General features: G+C 43.9%; 2 protein-coding genes across 2 annotated transcripts in view; both read right to left on the bottom strand.

The window, feature by feature from the left end:
• Positions 1-4,469: 4,469 nt before the first annotated feature.
• fabp7a (fatty acid binding protein 7, brain, a) lies at positions 4,470-5,845 on the bottom strand. The gene is made up of 4 exons (XM_056590969.1): positions 5,683-5,845; positions 5,293-5,465; positions 4,996-5,097; positions 4,470-4,742 (listed from the first exon to the last, which is right to left on the bottom strand). Exons 1-4 carry the CDS (start codon positions 5,753-5,755, stop codon positions 4,692-4,694), a joined length of 399 nt encoding a protein of 132 aa, XP_056446944.1. The 5' UTR covers positions 5,756-5,845; the 3' UTR covers positions 4,470-4,691.
• A 70-nt stretch (positions 5,846-5,915) lies between these two features.
• usp40 (ubiquitin specific peptidase 40) overlaps positions 5,916-19,647 on the bottom strand; it is a 14,769-nt gene continuing 1,037 nt past the window's right edge. The window contains exons 3-32 of the mRNA XM_056590968.1: positions 19,501-19,614; positions 19,225-19,389; positions 18,500-18,646; positions 17,938-18,081; positions 17,531-17,659; positions 17,186-17,362; positions 16,974-17,081; positions 16,515-16,700; positions 15,926-16,061; positions 15,559-15,640; positions 15,221-15,392; positions 14,943-15,027; positions 14,365-14,435; positions 13,817-14,256; positions 13,397-13,568; positions 13,246-13,306; positions 13,065-13,121; positions 12,842-12,930; positions 12,652-12,738; positions 12,463-12,499; positions 11,962-12,026; positions 11,557-11,631; positions 11,208-11,322; positions 10,922-11,004; positions 10,385-10,503; positions 9,643-9,708; positions 9,076-9,286; positions 8,584-8,679; positions 8,236-8,330; positions 5,916-7,887 (exon numbers count right to left, since the gene is read on the bottom strand). Coding sequence (XP_056446943.1) covers positions 7,791-7,887; positions 8,236-8,330; positions 8,584-8,679; positions 9,076-9,286; positions 9,643-9,708; positions 10,385-10,503; positions 10,922-11,004; positions 11,208-11,322; positions 11,557-11,631; positions 11,962-12,026; positions 12,463-12,499; positions 12,652-12,738; positions 12,842-12,930; positions 13,065-13,121; positions 13,246-13,306; positions 13,397-13,568; positions 13,817-14,256; positions 14,365-14,435; positions 14,943-15,027; positions 15,221-15,392; positions 15,559-15,640; positions 15,926-16,061; positions 16,515-16,700; positions 16,974-17,081; positions 17,186-17,362; positions 17,531-17,659; positions 17,938-18,081; positions 18,500-18,646; positions 19,225-19,389; positions 19,501-19,614 — 3,681 coding nt within the window. The 3' untranslated portion in view covers positions 5,916-7,790. The remainder of the gene's footprint in view (positions 7,888-8,235; positions 8,331-8,583; positions 8,680-9,075; positions 9,287-9,642; positions 9,709-10,384; positions 10,504-10,921; positions 11,005-11,207; positions 11,323-11,556; positions 11,632-11,961; positions 12,027-12,462; positions 12,500-12,651; positions 12,739-12,841; positions 12,931-13,064; positions 13,122-13,245; positions 13,307-13,396; positions 13,569-13,816; positions 14,257-14,364; positions 14,436-14,942; positions 15,028-15,220; positions 15,393-15,558; positions 15,641-15,925; positions 16,062-16,514; positions 16,701-16,973; positions 17,082-17,185; positions 17,363-17,530; positions 17,660-17,937; positions 18,082-18,499; positions 18,647-19,224; positions 19,390-19,500; positions 19,615-19,647) is intronic.

The following is a 19,647-nucleotide window of genomic DNA, read 5'->3' as shown; positions in this document are numbered from 1 at the left end:
ATGGATAGACTGTGATTTCTAAAACGTCTAAAAAAGCAAGCCTCTTCCTGCCGATGCCAGCAAAAGGATAAGAAAAGTTAGAATCACTCTGATTTGTTACAAACTTTAAAATGCTTATAAAGTGATACTTTACACGATACGGTGTGCTGAAGATCCCTTTCGGCATTTTCAACCTTGTTTTGCAGACAGAGCAGAGGATGAACAGAGCAAGGAGAAATAGAGAGAAGAGAGTGAGAGACAGACAGAGGAGGATCAGAGAGGAGGAATAGAGAGAGGGGGAACAGAGAGAGGAGGAACAGAGAGAGGAGAAACCGACAGGGCGATAGAGAGAGGAGGAACGGAGAAAATAGAGGACAGACAGATAGAGGACAATGAGAGACAGAGAGAGGAGGAACAGAGTAAATAGAGAGGAGAGACCCAGAGAAGAGAATGGGAGACAGAGAGAGGATGAAAAGAAAGGCGAAAAAGAGAGATGACAAACAGTGAGAAGGCGATTTCTAAAAGGCCAAAAAAGCAAGCTTCTACCTGCCAATGCCAGCAAAAGATCCTGACCTCAAAGTGAGTGCAAAAAAAAAAAAAAAAAAAGCAAAGTTAGAATCACTGATTTTTTACAAACTTCAAAATGCTATTAAAGTGATACTTGACAAGACACTGTGTGCTTTTCTTTATTTATTCGTTATACTTTGTTTCGCAGACAGAACACAGAGAGAGGAGGAACAGGGTGATGAGAGACAGAGAGAGGAGAGACAGAGAGGAGAGGCCGAGAGAGGGGGGACAGTGAGCAGAGGCCACCCACTGCTCACTGTTTGTAACCTGCTCCTGCTCCTACAGTATACTATAAATATCAACAATGTTCAGCTTCTTACTGTCACTCACATGTTAATATCTAAGCGATGTGATTTATGGTATTAAAGCTTAAGCAATTAGTTTGAGAGTCATGCTCCCAGTACACATGAATTGCCGAATGATCAGAATATCACTGTTGATATGTTTACAAAATATAAACAAATATTCAGAATACCATTTATCTTTTTCCCTGTATGTTGAGATCCGCCTGACTGATCACAGAATTCATAGTTTACCAACACTGTCTGAATATTCTACATACAGTATGAATTGTATCCTCCTAACCATTAAGGAACTAGAGTTTCCGCACGTGCGTTGCGTGCGCTCAACCTCTTGTAATTAAACCCATAGCAATAATGTGGAAACCCCAGTCGATAATGTAACAAATTTCTGAGCGCATTATATTATAACATTTTGCCTATAATTTTACAACATTCATAACATTTATAACATTCGTTCTCCACAAATGACTCTTAAAAGCAGTGGCAACATTAAAATGTTTTTTAACCATTCAGTGAACAAAAGGCAACAGGCTGATTATCATTTAGGGGGGCACTAAATGACATGCAGAAGCGTCATCAACATGCCCACTGAAGTTGTGTGAGAAATACCGACTTTCTACTCCTCATTCACACATAAGGTAATTTACATTTCCTACAGAGAAAATACTACCTCAGGGGTAGTATAATTCAGGAGATTTTCAGGGTACAAATGTCAGGATATGTTGTTCACACATACGGCCCATGCACGCGTGTCTGAAAGCAGCTAGTGTGTGAGCATTTGATTACCTTATAGAATTAGTCAATTTATGCTAACAGGGTAAAGTTCAATGGAAATGTATGCAAATCAATTGTTAAATAGCTTTTACTGTTATTCAGAGCTGAAAATTATGTTGAAATTTTAGAATGCAAGGCAACTACTATTGGTTGGTTGAAAATAATAATCATCATTGAGATTAAACATCTCTTCCAGTGTCCTGGCCAAGACAGGCAGCAGTAGCCTACAGTCACAAATAGCATACACACAAAACATGAGGAAAATAAAACAACTAAAACAGTCCGCAGGGGGAGGGGAGGATATCAATATCGCAAGACATTTGGGGAGGCTCAAGGAGAGGAGTAATATTACATTTTAGCAACAAAGTGTAGTCTCGTGGGGGACCTTATAGACATAATTCACCATACTGTGTCAATGACATGTTTTCGTTCTGTGTTATAGGGACATTGTCTCTTTAAGATCACGTGACTTTTGTGTTGATATGCCGGTCGGTGCGATGTTTGAATTTAAGGTTATATTATCGCAATTTCTACAGTCTATAGATAGAACGTGTTAACTGGGAGAGTTTGTCAACGGCGGAGCCGTTATGTTTAAAAACATAACGTCTTACCTGGGCGATTGTGTCACTTTGGTGTGTGCGTACGTGCTCTTACCTGGGCGCGTTTATTGATGGTGTAGCAGTTATGTTTAAAAACAAAACGTCTTAGCTCAACGAGTGTGTCGCTGCCTTTGACTTGACGTACGGTGTGTGCGCGTGCGTGTGTGTGTGTGCGTGCGCTTCCGTGTATGTGTCGCTGCATTTGTCTTGATGTGCGGTGAGTGCGCGCGTGTGTGTGTGTGCGTTTCCATGTATGTTCGTGCGCATGTGTGTGCGGTGTGTGTATGCGGTGTGTATGTGCGTTCTTGCGGTGTATGTATGCGTTTGCGCCTGCTTTGTGTGTGTGAGCTGCAGGCTGCTTGGCGCATGCGCACATGAGTAACTGGTGCGACAGGCCTGCTATTATATTAGTGAGATGGTTCGGACTGTGGCCTGTTTAAATTATTAATTGTATACATTTTTAATAGCTGAATCACATTATAACACATTATCATGATTCAATGCACTTCAATAATGACTTACTATTCCTATGCATTATTTGGGATTCTGGCATATTGCCAGAGAGAGTGAGAATATGCCACAGATAAAGGGCTAGTCTTTTGGGTTCCCTCATTAGGCCAGAGATAGTGGTTACTCAAGGTCAGCTACTAACACTGACACAGTTTCCAGACAAAGGATAATCTCCCTGTCCATCTGGGAATTGGCCTGACCACTGATGAAATTGCTCAACCAGACATTTAAACGACATAATTGTATTAACCTTTATAAATAAATCGGTGTCATGTGGTTAAAATGTTGAATATCAAGTACAAATATTCTTCTATTTCTATTTGACTAAAAGTTTCTCTCACGCCCCCCATTGTCATGTGAATTACAAATGCAAATCATTTGGCAGTGAAATGGAGGGTACCGGGAGACTGGGATATTTTCGGTCATTAATTCAGTGGGGCCGATGGCCAAATAACTTCCACTCCAGTTACCATAGTTGTATTGTGCTGGTGCCGCCGTCGCCCCTGCTGCCGTGTCTTTATTCAATAGCAGCCAGGAACTCGGGAGAATGAAATGAGAATAACGGATCACTTGTTGTCTCGGTGCTCCGTAGGCTCAATACACCATGCATAGCAGCACTGGAGCACTGCGACTTGGGCCCTAAAACAAGTAGATACCGGGAAGAATGAATGGAAGTAAAAGTCTTAACAGTGGTAGAAAATAGGCTCTGCATGAGACTACATAAAACGGTTTAGGTTGAACGCTCTTCATGAAACAGCATGTGAATCACAAAAGAAAGTATAAGATGTTCTCTATTAATCCCAGATACTGTAAGTACAGGACAGTAAGTTATGGGGAAAATAAAATAAATGTAAAATGGCCACATTTTACAACTTGTTATAAATGAGTAGTAGAATGAGCAGCAGAAATAACTATGCCAGCCACAATATATACACACTGTTGGTCCAATGGTGTATGATGTTAATTTGAAGAACAAAACTAAATCAATAAATAAAAGATTTCCTTTTATATATGTGCTTTAATTGGATTGATGCATTGGCTCTATGCACCTCAATAGTCCAATGTCACAGGATAGCTACACTTTGTATCAGGACTCAGCAATAAGCAGGCCTATAGAGAGATTATTTGAAGAAGCGTCAGCATATGGTTAACAGTAAACCACAGTAAACCACTCACACCCCATTCCTGCTTAATGCTATTGCTGAACCATTGTGCTGCCTATCGATCTTCATAACTTGCGTTACTGCTTAGCGTCCTGACATCTGCTGTGTCATGCCACCTGTCAAATTTGAACCGTTTGTCCAAGCTATTGAACGCTGCTTCGAAGTAATGACATCACAATTCAAATCTGATTATCCCAAGGATGCTTACATCATCGACCCTGCTTTCGACCCTCTTCCCCCCCCACCCCCCCCTCTTTGTGTAAAACAACCACCCATGGCTCTCTAGAAGGTTACTCCAGGCCAAGGTCCCGGCTACTGGGTTCAATACACTTCGCTGCTCCAAGACTGGCTGGGCCCAGGCCCGTCAGCCCAGCTGTCACCAGGGCCAACCAATCCCAGAGGGCCCCTTTGTTCTTTCTTTAAGTTGGTTACAAATGTGGAAAGGCATAGAAACTCTTATGAAAAGAGGGGCGGAGGGGGGGGCGGGGGTGGCGTGGTTTGGGTGGGCGGGTGGAAAGGACAGCTCTTTCAAAGAAGAAGCTTTTGACCAAACATTGAGAATGATAAAAAAACGTGTTTAGTAATACAAGTAATTTATTGATAACCATGGTTGAAAGAGCTTTACAAACATTACAGTATTACATGTTAATGGATTGCTAGCAAAAAAGATGAGTTTCCAATACATTTGTTTCATGTTAAAAAAACAATCAGGTGCACATTTTTGCATACAGTCAAAAACAAATTGGTTGATGGTTTCCCATGCTCGGGCGACATCCCTGGTTGTGAGGTAGTCTATCTTATGCCTTCTCATATGTGCGGGTAGCCTGGATTCCCCCGAAAGTCAGGGTCTGAGAGAGAAAAGCAATGTTGTCAAATGTGAATGTTGAGAACTAGTTCAATGAGAAAATACATTATTTGCTATCTGTACGTAGATAAATAAATAAATAACAAATATCCCTTTATATGCTCAATGATTTTATTGATGCATTGGCTTGATGCAGTGGCCTCAATGGCCTAATGTCCTCAATGACCCACTGTCCCAGCAGGGGTCGGCCTTTGTAACGGGACACAAGACTGTAGCCTCATCAGCAATTCACTCACCATCACCATCTTCCCGTCCTTGAGTTCTCGGACGAACTTAGTCTCCTTCCCATCCCACTTCTGCACTTGCACGAGGTTGTCTCCCTCCATTGTAAAGGTAGACTGAAAGCAGAGCCACGCATTAAAAAATAAATAATAAGAACAATGACTGTTTCTACTCAATCGATGACTGGGCGTAGTAGTTCTTTGTATTCGTTTATTTAATTGACGTACATTTGACTTTGATTTGAGTAAAAATAAATCAAGAAGGCTACCAACTTACTAAACAACGCCCTAACTAACTCATACTGAACTTACTTTAACGTTGCGGTCGTCAGCTGTCGTCTCGTCAAACTCCTCGCCCAACTTGCCGGAGACCTCGGTGTTCTTGAAGGTGCTCTGGGTCTTGACCACGACTTTGTCATCTTCGTGACTGATTACAATGGTGGGCTTGGTCACATTGCCAACTTGCCTTGTAGCGAAACCAACACCTAGTCAAGAAAGAAATAATTAGGGCTGATATAAATATAGCAGCTCCTATTGGGATTGAGACTTTGCAACATTGGAGACAGAATCCAGATTGATAGTAGTCCCGAATCCTTTTTTTTAAGTTACAAAAACAAAACAGAAACAAAGTTAAATATATAACTAATGTTCTTTGCTTTATTATACAAAAATAACCTGAATATTAGAATAAGAGCAACTTACCAAGTTCCTTCATGTATTCGTCAAAATTCTGACTATCGACCAATTTCCATGTGGCACAGAATGCATCAACCATTTTGGCAATATGATAAGTCCGCTTCAGATAACGGTGAAGTGCTGATGTTATAGATAGACGCCCTAGGGACTGCACTTTGCAGAGTTCGCCGGCAAATATAACCCTGTAAAGTGGGTGGAGATATGCCGCAGCCAGTCGCTGCAACGGCCCGTGTCACACGATGACCATTGATTGGTTGCAAGGTTGGTGAGAAATAGCGATTGCATTAGATATGTATTGCATGCATGAGGTATATGCCAATGCACATCAATGTTAAGATTTCACATAGTCCATGTAATTTCTAAATGACAATTTACTGCAATGGTCTTTTTTTTATCATATTGCATGAAAAGGCAAAGCTAATGATAAAATAAATTAATAGCCAGGTCTTTACTTCCCCCACAGATCGCTCTTAAGAAACTGCAAATGAATAATTTCTGAATGAGACAATTGACGACGTTAGATAAGATCTTGATATATATTTAATTGTATATATATAAATCGTTAACACAACAAATTCGACATAAAATCCTGCCGACCTATCTATGGCAAATGACCCTGCGTGGCAATACTGTTTATTTCGAAAATAGGTTATTACCTCGTTTCCCTGCATTCGCCTCCAAACAAAACTGGCAAAGTTAAGTCTCAAGTAGGCTAAATACTTGGCACTTCATGCCAGACGAGAAATAAAAAATCATTTGTGCCAAAGGATACAAAGTCCCGAATAACCTTTTTTTTCTTTTCAACTGTAGTTCATGACATGTCATAGGCTAAGTAAATTAAAATAACGAATCAATGGATTACATTTATTCCCTGAAATGCGGGTAATGGTGCATGCAATGTACACTTAAAGAATTGTGCACTGAATTACCTCAATATCCCATTTTTCCAAGTGTAGGTCGAAAAACAGCATTGAGCATAAATGTAGTATAAATCTGATACAGGGCCGATAAAGGCATTCATCCAAAGTTACCAGGTATTATTATTATTATTAAACATATTTTTTGTTAATCAAACTTATATCTTAGTTTAAAGACAACTGAATGATATTAAAGTCTAGATTTTCTGCTTTGATTTCAGTCAGTGATCGCAGTCAAGGGATTTGAAATAAATATAGCCTACATCTATCCCTCAAATTTAACTGCAACTCCATCCAACCGTTAAATAGTTCAAATGGGGTTATCCGCACAGCAGCCAATTATTTATATATCGTAAGGGTTACTCCACATTTATTGCCAAATTACTAAAAGTGGCTCAATGTTTAAATACCGGGAGAGGCCAAAATAAACACCTGAACAGCAATAGAGAAATGGACCAAGAGTAGGGATGCAGAGGTAGAGATAAAGAGAGAGAGGTAGAGTGGAGTAGGGAAGACTGATGAGCCTCTCCATGGTAATGTCAAACTCCATGACCGGCGTGAGTTAGTACAGTAGAGCCACAGAACAAGAATTGTTAAGTCCAGAGTAAAAGAACAAAAAAAGGGTTACCAAGCTAAGTGGTCACTAGTGTGAATATGACACTCATAATTGTACTGATATATAGTGACCAATGCATAAAAAAAACAAAAAAATCCCCTGTGGCTAATGTTTCAGGCACATTACTCAAAAAAAAAAGTGAAAATGCAGATTTCAGTAGAACTCATGGAAAATAAAATGGCATCAAACTGTTTGTAAGTCAACCGGCAGACAGTAGAATTTAGGTCGTAAGTAAAAAAAGAAAGAAAAGGTAAATGGCCTCTTTCGGAAACAGAGATGTTGCATAGACGTAATGCAGATCAAAACGCACAGCAAAGCAGATTGTACAGAAACAATTCCGTTAAGAATCCCTAAGTCCCCTAATCGGATGACCATTTCAGTTTTTTGGGAGGGGATAAACCCATGTGTATTGGAAAGGAAACAGATTCAATCTTTTTTGGCACAAGATTGAGGTTGAGTGAGATAATCCTGTGGGTAGAAAGTCCCAGATACTCTTTTTCTAGTAAGCATGATATTACAGGTAGTAGTAGAAGTAGTAGCATTACGAGTCATTTGTTTTGACATCCGTCAGGTAGTCGGGGCTACCGGAATGTCCCAACGTTGATGGACAGGGCCACCTCGGGCCTTCTGCCCTTACAGGAAGCCTTGTTCTCCACTCCCGCTGCACAACTCGCTCCTCTGCAATGAAAGATTTAGGAATGAGATTAACGGTGAGATTTTGCAAAATGCCTCCATTAATCTTTAAATCATAAAAAAAAGAGAAATCTGTAAATTAGCATTTACAAATGATTAGTCTTTCCCAGATTCAGATTAGCTCTATAATTCCAAATTCATCATTGTTCGTCTAGAATGGGGATGTGAACCCAGTGAACTCCCCTTCGGGATGCATGATAATGAACTTGGAATAAAGACAACCCTGGGTAAGACAGGATATCAAGAATGTACAGATGTCTTGGCGTATCCCTTTTTATCCCCACACGAGTTGTAAACTGAATGCAAGAGGCCAAAAGGGAGGACGGTTCCCACCCTTTCCTGCGTTGTTCCTCCTCCTCTCTCAGCCTCTGCTGGCCCTGCAGGTCCTCGAGGGTGCAGAAGTCCCGGCTGCTGTCAACCAGCAGGTTCTGCCCCGCAGCAACACAACACACAGCATCATGTGTTATACAGGAATGTAGACAACGCATTGGAATTGAGAACAGGAGGTCGTCTCTTCGGAAAGAGGAGCTAAACGCTAAGTGTCACTCAATTCTTGCTCAAAGTCTGCTCCAATGTTACCCAGTTGGTCAGATGGAATAGATTTAACATTACAGAATACCAGCTCCAATAAGACACAGCCTGTAAGAGAACAGGCGTTGCTCTGGATTTCCTCCCCGGTACCTTGATTCCGATCATGTCTCCATCTTTGAGGTGGAACGGCGCTCCGAGCAGGGACTCTGTCTTCTTCTTCTTTTTCCTCTTGGACGTCTGCTGGCTCTGTCAACACAAGACCAGAGGTTCCCTTTGATCTCTAATGGGGTGTGAGCTCCCCCTCAACAATGCCCAGTTTGGGGCTTTCAACTGTAAGCTAAATCTAACACATTCTTGCCAGGGTCAACAAGGGTGTGCTAAACGGAAATCGCCCTTACTAAAGCTTTCCCCTCATATTTATCTCTCTCTAGTTTACAGTCACTGTCCAACCTCAATGGACAACCTTCCATAATAAAATAACGCACCTTCATTGCGATCCCAACAACCGAGTTTTCCTCCTCCTTTCCCTGGATCCATGGACGTTTCTATATTGCAAAACCATGCAAACATGCACCGTCAACCCCCCCCCCCCCCCCCCCTGACCCCAACTCCCTCCCACCCTCCCTAAACCGTCAAGTGTACCCAGCTGGTGATGGCGTCCCAGGCGTGCTTGTCCGGGTGCTGCTTGGCCAGCAGCAGGGCGTCGGGGGACAGGCCGTAGCGGGCCGCCAGCGTGGAGCGCAGGGAGCCCGGGGAGGAGTCCCGCGAGGCGTTCCACACCAGCTCCTCCGCCGGGTAGTAGCGGCCCTCGCCCGGCACCGCCATCTGGACACGCAGTAACACCTCCTTCAGACTGGCCGAGGAGGAGGAGGAGGAGGAGGGGGTGGAGGAGGAGGTGGAGGGAGGGGGGGGAGGGGTGGAGGAGGAGGGGGTGGTGGAGGAGGAGGAGGAGGGGGTGGAGGAGGAGGTGGAGGGAGGGGGGGGAGGGGTGGAGGAGGAGGGGGTGGAGGAGGAGGAGGAGGAGGGGGTGGAGATGGAGGACAAGTGGCATTAAGTCATGGAGGAGGTGCAGGGCGAAGGAAAGGATGATTGATTTGTGTTCTGAGGTATTCGATAATGACCTGCGACCCTATTGGTTATTCCTGACGGGGTGTTATCTATGACGTCTTGTGGCTCGGCGGCTCACCTAGACACTGCGGTGCGACTTACCCGAGGTCCTCCTCGCTGAGCAGGCGCTGCACACAGAGCTCTGCACCGCCAGTCACCTTCAGCTTCCTGAAGGGAGGAGAGAACAAGGGACACAGCTGTTGACGCTGCATGCTTTTGGAGATGAAGCACTTTCGGCAATGGCCAAAAATGCAATTGGCAATTGCATTCTTCTCCAGGGGCAGAAATAGATTTACTTTTGGATAGTGGATCGCGATGCTGGATCGGCGTGTATTGTATGTTGTAATGTTGCGGTAACCCACCAAGTCCATCACAACATGACAGCACCCTGGCACCCAACAACAGTGATTACCTACTCAGGGATCTGCTTCACACTCGCATTCAAATTTTGCATGTGTGCGGTATCTCTGTGTGTGTGTGTGCGCCGGTGTGCATGTAAGATTGAGTTGGTGGTATTTGCATGTGTGTGGTACGCGTGTGCGTATTACTATTTATTTAACCTTTATTTATCCAGATAGATAACAAAGAGAGATTTGAAATCTCTTTTTTCAAGAGCCAAGAGGGCATTCAGCACAGGTTAAAATACACTTACAAACACTTAACAAACAGAACCTACAACATTGGCTGATATTCACTCACATTTGTATTTTGCATGCGTGAGGGGTGTGTGTGTGTGTGTGTGTGTGTGTGTGTGTGTGTGTGTGTGTGTGTGTGTGTGTGTGTGTGTGTGTGTGTGTGTGTGTGTGTGTGTGTGTGTGTGTGTGTGTGTGTGTGTGTGCGTGACCTGAGTGTGAGCTGTTGTCCTCTGTGGATGCGCACAGGCCTCCGCTCCTCTAGCTGCCAGAGACGCAGGAAGGCCGGGGTGGGAACACACACACTCTGCAGGCCGGGCAGTGTCATCACCTGATATCGTCAACACAACAACAGCACAAACACCACGGTGAGATTTGGTTCTGATGGGCTGAGTTCATCACTTTCGTGCCTCCAGCAGGAGAACTTTGGAGTCGTACTGCTCCAACCTAAAGCTTGCCCTTTGCTCCCTTAACGTGGCATATTAACCATGAAATAATCCTTGTTTTTGAATCTGGTCAAAAACAGCAAGACAAACTACAAAACCCCAAATAAACCTTTCCAAACTTTTTAAATGTTTTCAAAGGTTCTTGTCTGTAATTGATAGAGTACCACTTGTATCACAATGGGACTCTGTACTGCAGGTTGATCATTTATACACATGCTAAATAATGTCAATTTAAATGTACACACATACTCTCTCTTCTTCTCCCAGTCACGCTCTCTCTCCCCCTTCCTCCGTAATCTCTACCTGTATTTTAAGGTCCTCCAGTGTGGCTTCATCTGGTATTTCAACCTTTCCCAAGGCTCTCAGTGTGGCCCCTGGAACACCAGCTAGCAACCACACACACACACACACACACACACACACACACACACACACACACACACACACACACACACACACACACACACACACACACACACACACACACACACACACACACACACACACACACACACACAGAGACAGATTAACATCATGAACAACCGATGAACACCGAAGAACGACACAATGAGGAATCTGCTGAGCTCACATGCATTCACGTCCTCTGATGAGCCTTTGTTTGTGTGGTTAGAGTCACCATCCGTATAAGAAACAACATCGCTCTCGGCATCAAGAAGCAGCCATACGGATAGGTTGAGGTAGCCCTGAGCCGGAGGGGAAAGAGAGAGAGGAGAAGAGGATAGTAGTTAGACTTACCCTAATGCCTGAAGTTTACCTGTAGGAATCCTTCAGAAAGATGCTTAACCCCTTTCTTCTCATTCATGAACACGTCTGAATTCACTGCAGGTCACTTTGGATAAAAGTGCAAAATGGCTAAATAGTAATAGAGAGGCCTTGAATAAACCGTCAGTAAAGTAAGAACATCAAATCGAAGTTACCTTGGGGGGCAGTTGTCCCTGTGTGATAACCAGGGTATCTCCACAGCTGATGTTCAGCTCTGACAGAGGAGCATCCTGAGGAAGAGGAACACACCAAGAGTAATTCATCGTTGCTATGAGGAAAATATTATTTTGAATAAACACATTCAAGGCAACGATATAAAACACAAAAAGTATGACTAAAAATGTAAATATGTACAAGAACCATAACGAAGGATTTGCAGAACTGCAAAAAGCATCTGCACTTGATAATAGATAGGTAACCTAATAGATATAATTTGCATCTTCTTATTCCATTGGCATGGATTTTTCATAGTGAGTGAACTAAAAGATTAAGCTTGTTGTTGTTTCCATCAGGCAAACACACTAAAATGGTGCGACCAAGATAGACCCAGTGATACTGACCTCGTTCATGAGCGGTTCCCCGACCTCGTCACACCAGTCGAGGATCCTTAAATGCCAACTGTCGCCTGGAAACAAACACGGCGGAAAGATCAGTGGATGGAAACACTGTAAATCGTCCGTCAAAATACTAAATTATATGAATATGGTTATGATTATTATCAATGATAAATTATATATAGATATTATTTATATTATATATAATTATAGCTAGTGTGCTAACCATGTAGGCGAGACACCTTGTAGTGTCCCAGGTTCGATACCAACCCGTGCTCGTGTCATTCCCTGTCTTGTTCAACCCACTGTCATGTCCATAAAGGCTGAAAAGCCCATGTAAATATATTGAAACATAAATGCATAATAATCTATATTATTCGTAAGGAGTATCACAAAGTGTCAACAAAAATACCCTATACAGTTCAACAAGGCAAGAAATAAGCCCATTACAAATAGCACTTTAAGACTGCATTAATTAAGCCGGTCAAACAGCAAAAAGAGGAGTACCTTCCAGTCCGATAGCTTCCAGCATTGCTTTGAGACACTGCCAAGCAAATGATGAAAAATAACATTTTAACAAGGAGAAGGACAACATATAAACCAACGGACAAGGAAAGAAAGACTAGACAACATCCTAGGAGATCCCACCACAAAGAGAGGGAACCAACCCACACACATCCCGCAGTTCCAACTCACCTCTTTCACAGTGCAAGTCTGCTCCACGATGATGTCCATTTCCATGCCAGCAGAGGGCGCCGTTCCCAAAGAGTAGTGCAAAAACAGCTGCGACAATGAAATAAATGAAACTTAATGGTGCACTTCTTAAGTTACAGAAACCGACAGCATTTTGAGACTCGTTTTTTGACGACAGATCTTATTGGTCCACCTGTGTGGTCGTGGGGGCTTTTCCAAGACACAGGATGAGTGTGGTCATCAGGCGCACACCCGCATCCCGAACGCTCAACTCCTCACAAACTGTCAAACACAACGGTTCAATGAGCATTAATAATTAAATGTTCTCAGCGGATTAATGCAGCGTGAAAGTTTATGTTTCCTAATCAAGGTCGATTGGTTTTCCTTAAAGTGTAGGTAGAAATGTTAATATTCACCAGGGGTAAGCAAATGTTTTCCTGTTCGGTCCATCGGTCTGAGGCAACACTCAACACCTAGAAAAATCAGATACACATAAACTTAATTGGCTTTTTATAAATAACAATATGACAACACGTAATAGTAATAGGTTATTTTGAATCAAATATGCTAGATTGTATCGAATAAACCGTTTCTTGCCTGATAATTGATCCTTTAGGTGCAACTCCTCTATTGCCCTCTGTTTCACCTCCCCTATAGACTACACAGACACATACAATCAAAAGTAAACGTTAATGAAAAACTTGAATAATTTAGATTTGAAGATCCTTTCAATTAGTTTCTGAATCACCATGATCCCTGAAGCAGGGACTTTGGCACTCTTCCTCTCCTCCTCTCCCACGCCGTCCCCTCCTCCCTCTCCTCCCCCTCCTCCTCCTCTGTGCGGTCGGAACTCCACGAGCAGCCAGCGGCAGTCGGATGGCGTCGTCACGGTAACCAGTTCCCCACTCAGACTGAACAAACTGAAAAAAATAAAAACAAACAAAATAACTAAGTTACGGACACACATCAAGAGAACCAGCACACTCCCAATAGTAATTGATTAAAATTCATAAAAATAGAAAAAAGTCGTAGTGCATTGATTAAGGTACTCCAATGCTTGATCGTACGGTTTGATATTTTAAAGTTTCCCCTGTAAGTCATTAAGGGTAAACGATTCTAAATGATGACATGTACGCTTTATCACAAGTGGCTCCCAGCAGCCAATCACCTGCTGTCGAAGCTCTGGGGCTCCAGGACCAGCAGCTTGTCCCCGTCCTTCAGAGACAGCTCCTTCAGTGTCCGCTGCAAGTCCGCGGGAGGGAACACCTTCCAGCCACTGGCACCCCCGCCTTGGCCTTCCACTCCTCCTGCACCTCCCCCCTTCCCCGCCGCCTGCACCTGGCACAGCATGCTCTCCTGGGGCTCGCCGAGAGCCTCCCGGACCTCCCCGAGGGTGGCCCCGCACGCAAAGCCCCTGGTCTCCTTGATGAGCCCGGGCCCCCCATTCTCCATCCCCGCACCAGGGGCCTCCCCAGGTGCTGCGTCACCTTCCTTCTCCTCCACCCTCCCTCCTCCCCCGTCGTCGCCGTCGTCCCCGAGATAGGGCCTGACAACGGTCAGCAGCACCGGCTCCCACTCGGCCCCCGTGAGGACAGGTGCCCCGCTCACCTGAAGGAACCAAGGGAAGGCCAGGAGAAGCATCAGCCAATTTGGATCCTGGCTAGAGCGAGCATGGAGGTTGATTTTTTTTTTTTGCTAGAAGTGTGTCTGACTCACCTCTCTGCCGTTCCACACAAACAAGTCAGAGTTGGTGACGATGCCCGCGCTGTACAGAGAGATGCCGTCATCTGGAACAAGAGGTTGACGCTGCATATTTAAGCTTATGGTATAGATGACAGATTCCATGATGTTTAGGTACACTTGGCGAAGTCAAAGCAGCAAGTGACATGAGCCTCGGCAGTGACATGGTCATGAAGGGAGGAAGCAAAGCAACGCAAAGGGTTTGATAGGTAGGATAGAGAAGTGGTTAGGAGGATTGAATCCTAGCCGAATCTGAATAGGCTGGCTGTAGGTGGTTTAAGTCTCCTTTATTACTTAACAGCAAAAAAGGAGGCGAGCAATCATGTTTTTAACAGTGTAATCACTCACAAAGTTCCAACGATAGATTGTTTTGGGTGAGGCCTGGGTAAAATTGGCAAAATAGTAACAATAAAACTATTCGTATTTTCATTGGGGTTTGGGAGATTTGCCATTCCCCTTTTTTGATTGGTGATTGTTACCAATTATGTCCTTTGAGAACAGTAGTGGTGAACATTAAATGAGCTGTAGTGTGCACGTGATGGCTGGAGGTCCACCTGTTAGCGTGTTGTAGAGGTGTAGACCTGCAGGGAGGCTCTTGGCCACGGTCAAGGCCATGTCCCCTTCCCAAAGCTCCAGCATCTAAACACAAACAGACACAAGACAAGGACAAAATGTCACTAATTCAGCAGCTGTAAACACAAGATGACCACGATGATGAAAAATAATATTGACGTGTATGTTTAAAATTAGAATTAATCGACAACTGAAAATCTTCAACCACCAAATACTGGTGTAAAATTTCTAGACCGATTTTGTTGGCCGGTCCTTGTACCTGGTAGACAGATAATCGCAGGTCTCCAACCGTTTTCCTGCGGTCAAAGCTGAGAGGTGTGACTCCCTCCTGGTGGATGCTCATTGGCTGAAGAGCCCCGTTCTCCAGCCTATAGGAGGGTGCCAGGTGCAGGCGCAGCTCCACACTGTTGCTGGAGTTCTCGAACGTTTCGCTGTCGTAGGGTTTAAAACACTGATGATCAATCCAATCACAACAAAGATCCAGATACAGTTCAACTGTCCTGGCCCGGTGAGGGCGTGAGTGAGCGAGTGTGTGACTGCATGAGTGAGTAGTGTCTGAGTGAGTGAGTTTCTCAGTGAGTGAGCAAGCGAGCGTACCGTCTTCGCTGCAGGTTGAGGTTCTCTTCTGCGGCCATCTGCACCAGGTGAGGAGGTACTTTATACAGAGGGTTCCTGAAGGCTGAGAATGCATACAAGCATTACATCCTCACCAAACTTTACAGAATATTACCACATTCAAGAACAGTCAGTGGTCGTCCGCGGCCCCACACAAAAAAACTCCCGTCCCTCTCTAGATACATATTAATAACAATACTAGACGTTAGATAGAACTACCATCTACTGCGAGTGCAGTATAAAAATGATTTATTCAAAAGGGTGCAGTAACTTACACATTTTTTGCGGCAAACCTTGACATCTATATATACTTCAGGTACATAGAAATATATATATACATAGTCCTTACCTTCTGATGGCCTGGGCAGCTGGACCTTCCTATAAAACAACATGTAGGCGCTCTCTTTGCCCTGGAACTGTCTTTCTATGTCAGACTCCCTGATGGAGGTCACTGTGGAGTCGTTGAGGTCAAACCAGTGGTCACCCTGCAGGAAGGAGAACACTCTGCTTAACGGCATGCTGTTGGGAAGCTGGTGAAGAGCAGCACCGAGAACGGCATCCTGACAAGCTAAGCATCCTCACAGACCTAGTACCCTAACATGCCAATTCCTACAATGCTTAGCATATTAGGTTGCTAAGCATGTTCCAAGTATTCTGACACACATTTAAAGCACCCAAATATACCGTATCCACTCCAATGCTAGTACACTGACAATCTTAGTCAGTGTAACATGTCAAGTATTACCCCATTAGGACCCAAAGCTGGTAGGCTACGGCAAGCACCCTGACCTGTATGTCTTTCAAGGTACATTACTAGGGACCCTACATAGAGAAACTCCTGGAGCTTCTTGCTGTGTGACGCATCGATACTAACCCAGCAGTGCCACCGCGTCGCCCAATGTTTCAGCTTCATTATCTCAACATCTCTCCTAGAATACCTCTGGTTCGGGCCCTGGGTTGTGCTCTGGTTCTGGAGGAGTCCCTGGTTGAGGAGCGGGGGACGGCTTGGCGAGAGGGGTGGGTTCTGCTGGGCTGGAGCCGGCAGTGCTGGGTTGGTTTGACTTCAGGGCTACCCTGGTGCCATTAGACACCAACATGAACACGTCGCTGTGGGACTGCAGGAACTGTCACAGTAGAAAAGATCATGTTGCGTTTAATAGTTACATAATAAAACATTAAAAAGGTTTCAAATACTTTATTCTATCAATGTATTAAGGAATAATTAAATACATTCATTATTTTATGTTCTCATTTTAATATAATATTCTGTTGTTAAACTCGCGTGATATTATTACTCATATTACTCCTTCATTAGTATTATTATACAGTATAAATTATTAATTAACGCATGCTTAAAAAGTAAAATATGATTCCTTAACATTATAAATGCCCCACACCTTGCCTATGGGGCCATGATGTTTTCTAAACTTTTTGCCCCAGGAAGATCCCGTCTTGTCCAGTAGCTTCTGTCCCAACTGGTCCAGCAACACACTCTTCAACGGCTCCTAGTGCAAAGCATTAGAACCAGAGGACAAACCGATGAGCATGCTTATGTTTGAACTCTATATCCAGCCAACAGAACCAGGCTGGGATTTCAGTTGTGCTTTACCTGGGATATGACAGCTGTGAGCAGACAAAGAGGGTCCTCAACATCCAGTTTGGGCTCCTGCAGCTCCTTCACCTCCTGCACCTCCTTCACCTCCGGCACCTCCGGCACCTCCTCCACCTCCTCCACCTCCTCCACTGTCTTCACTGTCTTCCTGAATTTATTTTTGGAGTCTTCCTCCTAAAGAAAACAGCTACGACGTGATTCACTCATCACAGAAAAGGCCCCATGAACTGCAGACCCCTGTTCTTATTCTCATGCCTTATATTTTGAACATCAGAGGACATCTAATCCAAAAATCTATCCAAAAGAAAGCTGTACTTGGCTGATTTGCTCAGGACCTCTTACCGGCGGCTCCCATTTGCCAAGCTGGTCGATATCCCTGATGAATGCGTGGTAATGGCCCCCATAGCAACCACCCTTGTGGATGATCACAGAAAATAGCTTGTAGGTGAACTCAGCGTCCTCTCCATCGATCTGTTGGAGGAGCAGAGGAGATCTGTGAATGACTACAAGTACCACCGACTAGATATTTAGTAGCAATGAGTGTTCATGCATGGACTCCTAGTTCAAAAAGGTTGTGTGTTTGATACCAAAAGGCCCAGGCTACCTGTAGGATTTCCAAAAACAAGATCCCTAAACCACAGCCGCAAATTAAATCAACTCTATCTGAAATCTCTGAATTAACACATACAACCATGTTATAAATAATGCCACAGAATTTCCACTTTGGGGAAAAACAAAGTCTCCTATACCTGTTCACAAAAGGGCCGCAGGTTAATGGTGAGAGGAAAGGTGTAGCGCCCCATCTCCTTGTAGCGCTCACACTTGGCGAAGTCAAAGCTGAACCTCAGCAGGGACATGGTAATGAAGGGAGGAAGCTCCTGCAGTTTGGCCGACTGAAACCAGGGCAAAGCAACACAGTTTGGTCAGGTAGGATAGTGTAGTGTTTACAGTGATTGACTACAAGCCGAAAGGTTCGGGCTTCAACCATAAAGCCTGCAGTCTACCTGTACCTATCCTTGAGCCTGGTGCGTACACATAATGACATGTATCTGAATTTGCACTAAGTTGCTTAAGTCTCCTAAATTACTAAATAGTCATAAGAAAACTACACAGCAGTCAGCGCCGACATGTCTAGTCAGTTTAATCCTTGACAAAAACCCAACTGTAAACACTGTAAATCAATGTGGTAACATGTGAATTACTTAATAGTAAGACTCAAAAACACAACCCAGAGCACAACATGGCAATTTGCGTTTTTTGGCTTTATTAACAGTGTGAAATATGTGAGGGAGGCATTGCGTTGAGACTGACCTTGGCCGCAGTTACTAGTCCATCACATTTGGCACATCGGTACAGGTTGTTGCCCTCAAACATCTCTTCCTCCACAAACATGGCCCAAAGTGCATTCTCTAGGCTGCCCATACCACACACACAAGCAGTTAAGTCCAGAAAGTCTTCCTGATGGGATCAAAGACATAAAGAATTAACGGTAAGTAACTGGGTACTAATTATTTTTCAGTGCCCAATGTGCCCCATAGGCACTCCAATGGGTATAATTGAATCATGTGGAAACAAATTATTACATTAGTCTATTATGAGGATCCAAATTAGCTTGACCACTAGCTAGTCTTCCTAGCTTGGGGTCCAATCAAGGAATGGATAGTTGGCTTCTATAACTACCATGCCTTATCCATTGGGCTTCCTTAAAAACCATCATGGTCCATCACAAGGGGTGATCCTTTAATAACCAAATAGTCTTCAAAGCATCTGCTGAATTATCAATAGTATATTGCATTTGGAAAAATTTTACTGGGGTTGGATAGTCTAGTTGTTTGAGTGACTGACCCCCAGCCGAAAGGTACCAGGTCTAGTCCCCAATGCCAGCAGGCTACCTGTACACATCCTTGAGCAAGATAGCACCACCTTCCCCTTAATGAAATGTATCTAAAACTCAATTTTGATGAACTGGTTGAACCGCTATCTTGGATTAAAAACACCTGCACAATAATAATATTGAAGCATACATTTACACATACCTGTCTCTGGCTGACATTGCCACACTCACTGCAGACTATGTTGTTGACAATGGTCCCGTGGTAGAGTCTGTGGATCAGACTGCTGCCACTGGTGTCCACCAAGGAGTGCTCCAGAGCACTGAAAAGAATCCGGTTCAACTCCTGCACGTCATGCTGGTTAGTCTCCTAAACACACAAGGTTTAAGAACCACAATAATTATGGTTTTCAGGAACAGGCAGAAAGTCCTCAGTAGCTTGTATACAATACACTCATTGTGTATTTTGATCGTTACAGACCTCATTGTTTTTCCAGCCAAAGCTGTCAGTGAGTTGGGTTGTTGAGGCACTCTGCTGGTCCACTAGCAGTAGGTGGGCAAACAGTCTCTGGAGCTCCAATGGAATCACTCGAACCTGGGCAAAACAGTAGATAGTTAATGTGTATTT

This window comes from Gadus chalcogrammus, chromosome 5, assembly GCF_026213295.1.
Source record: "Gadus chalcogrammus isolate NIFS_2021 chromosome 5, NIFS_Gcha_1.0, whole genome shotgun sequence".
In the NCBI taxonomy this organism is placed as follows: Eukaryota; Metazoa; Chordata; class Actinopteri; order Gadiformes; family Gadidae; genus Gadus; species Gadus chalcogrammus.
The sequence above is the reverse complement of the archived record's forward strand: the minus strand, read 5'-3'. Positions and strand labels throughout refer to the sequence as shown.

Bases quoted from the DNA above. Each gene is read 5' to 3' on its own strand.
- fabp7a (XM_056590969.1), bottom strand. From the start codon at position 5,755: ATGGTTGATGCATTCTGTGCCACATGGAAATTGGTCGATAGTCAGAAT. The intron at 5,098-5,292 runs GTAAGTTCAGTA...CTCTGCTTTCAG, and splicing joins CTGACGACCGCAACGTTAAA to TCTACCTTTACAATGGAGGG. The intron at 4,743-4,995 runs GTGAGTGAATTG...TTTCTCTCTCAG, and splicing joins AGGACGGGAAGATGGTGATG to ACCCTGACTTTCGGGGGAAT.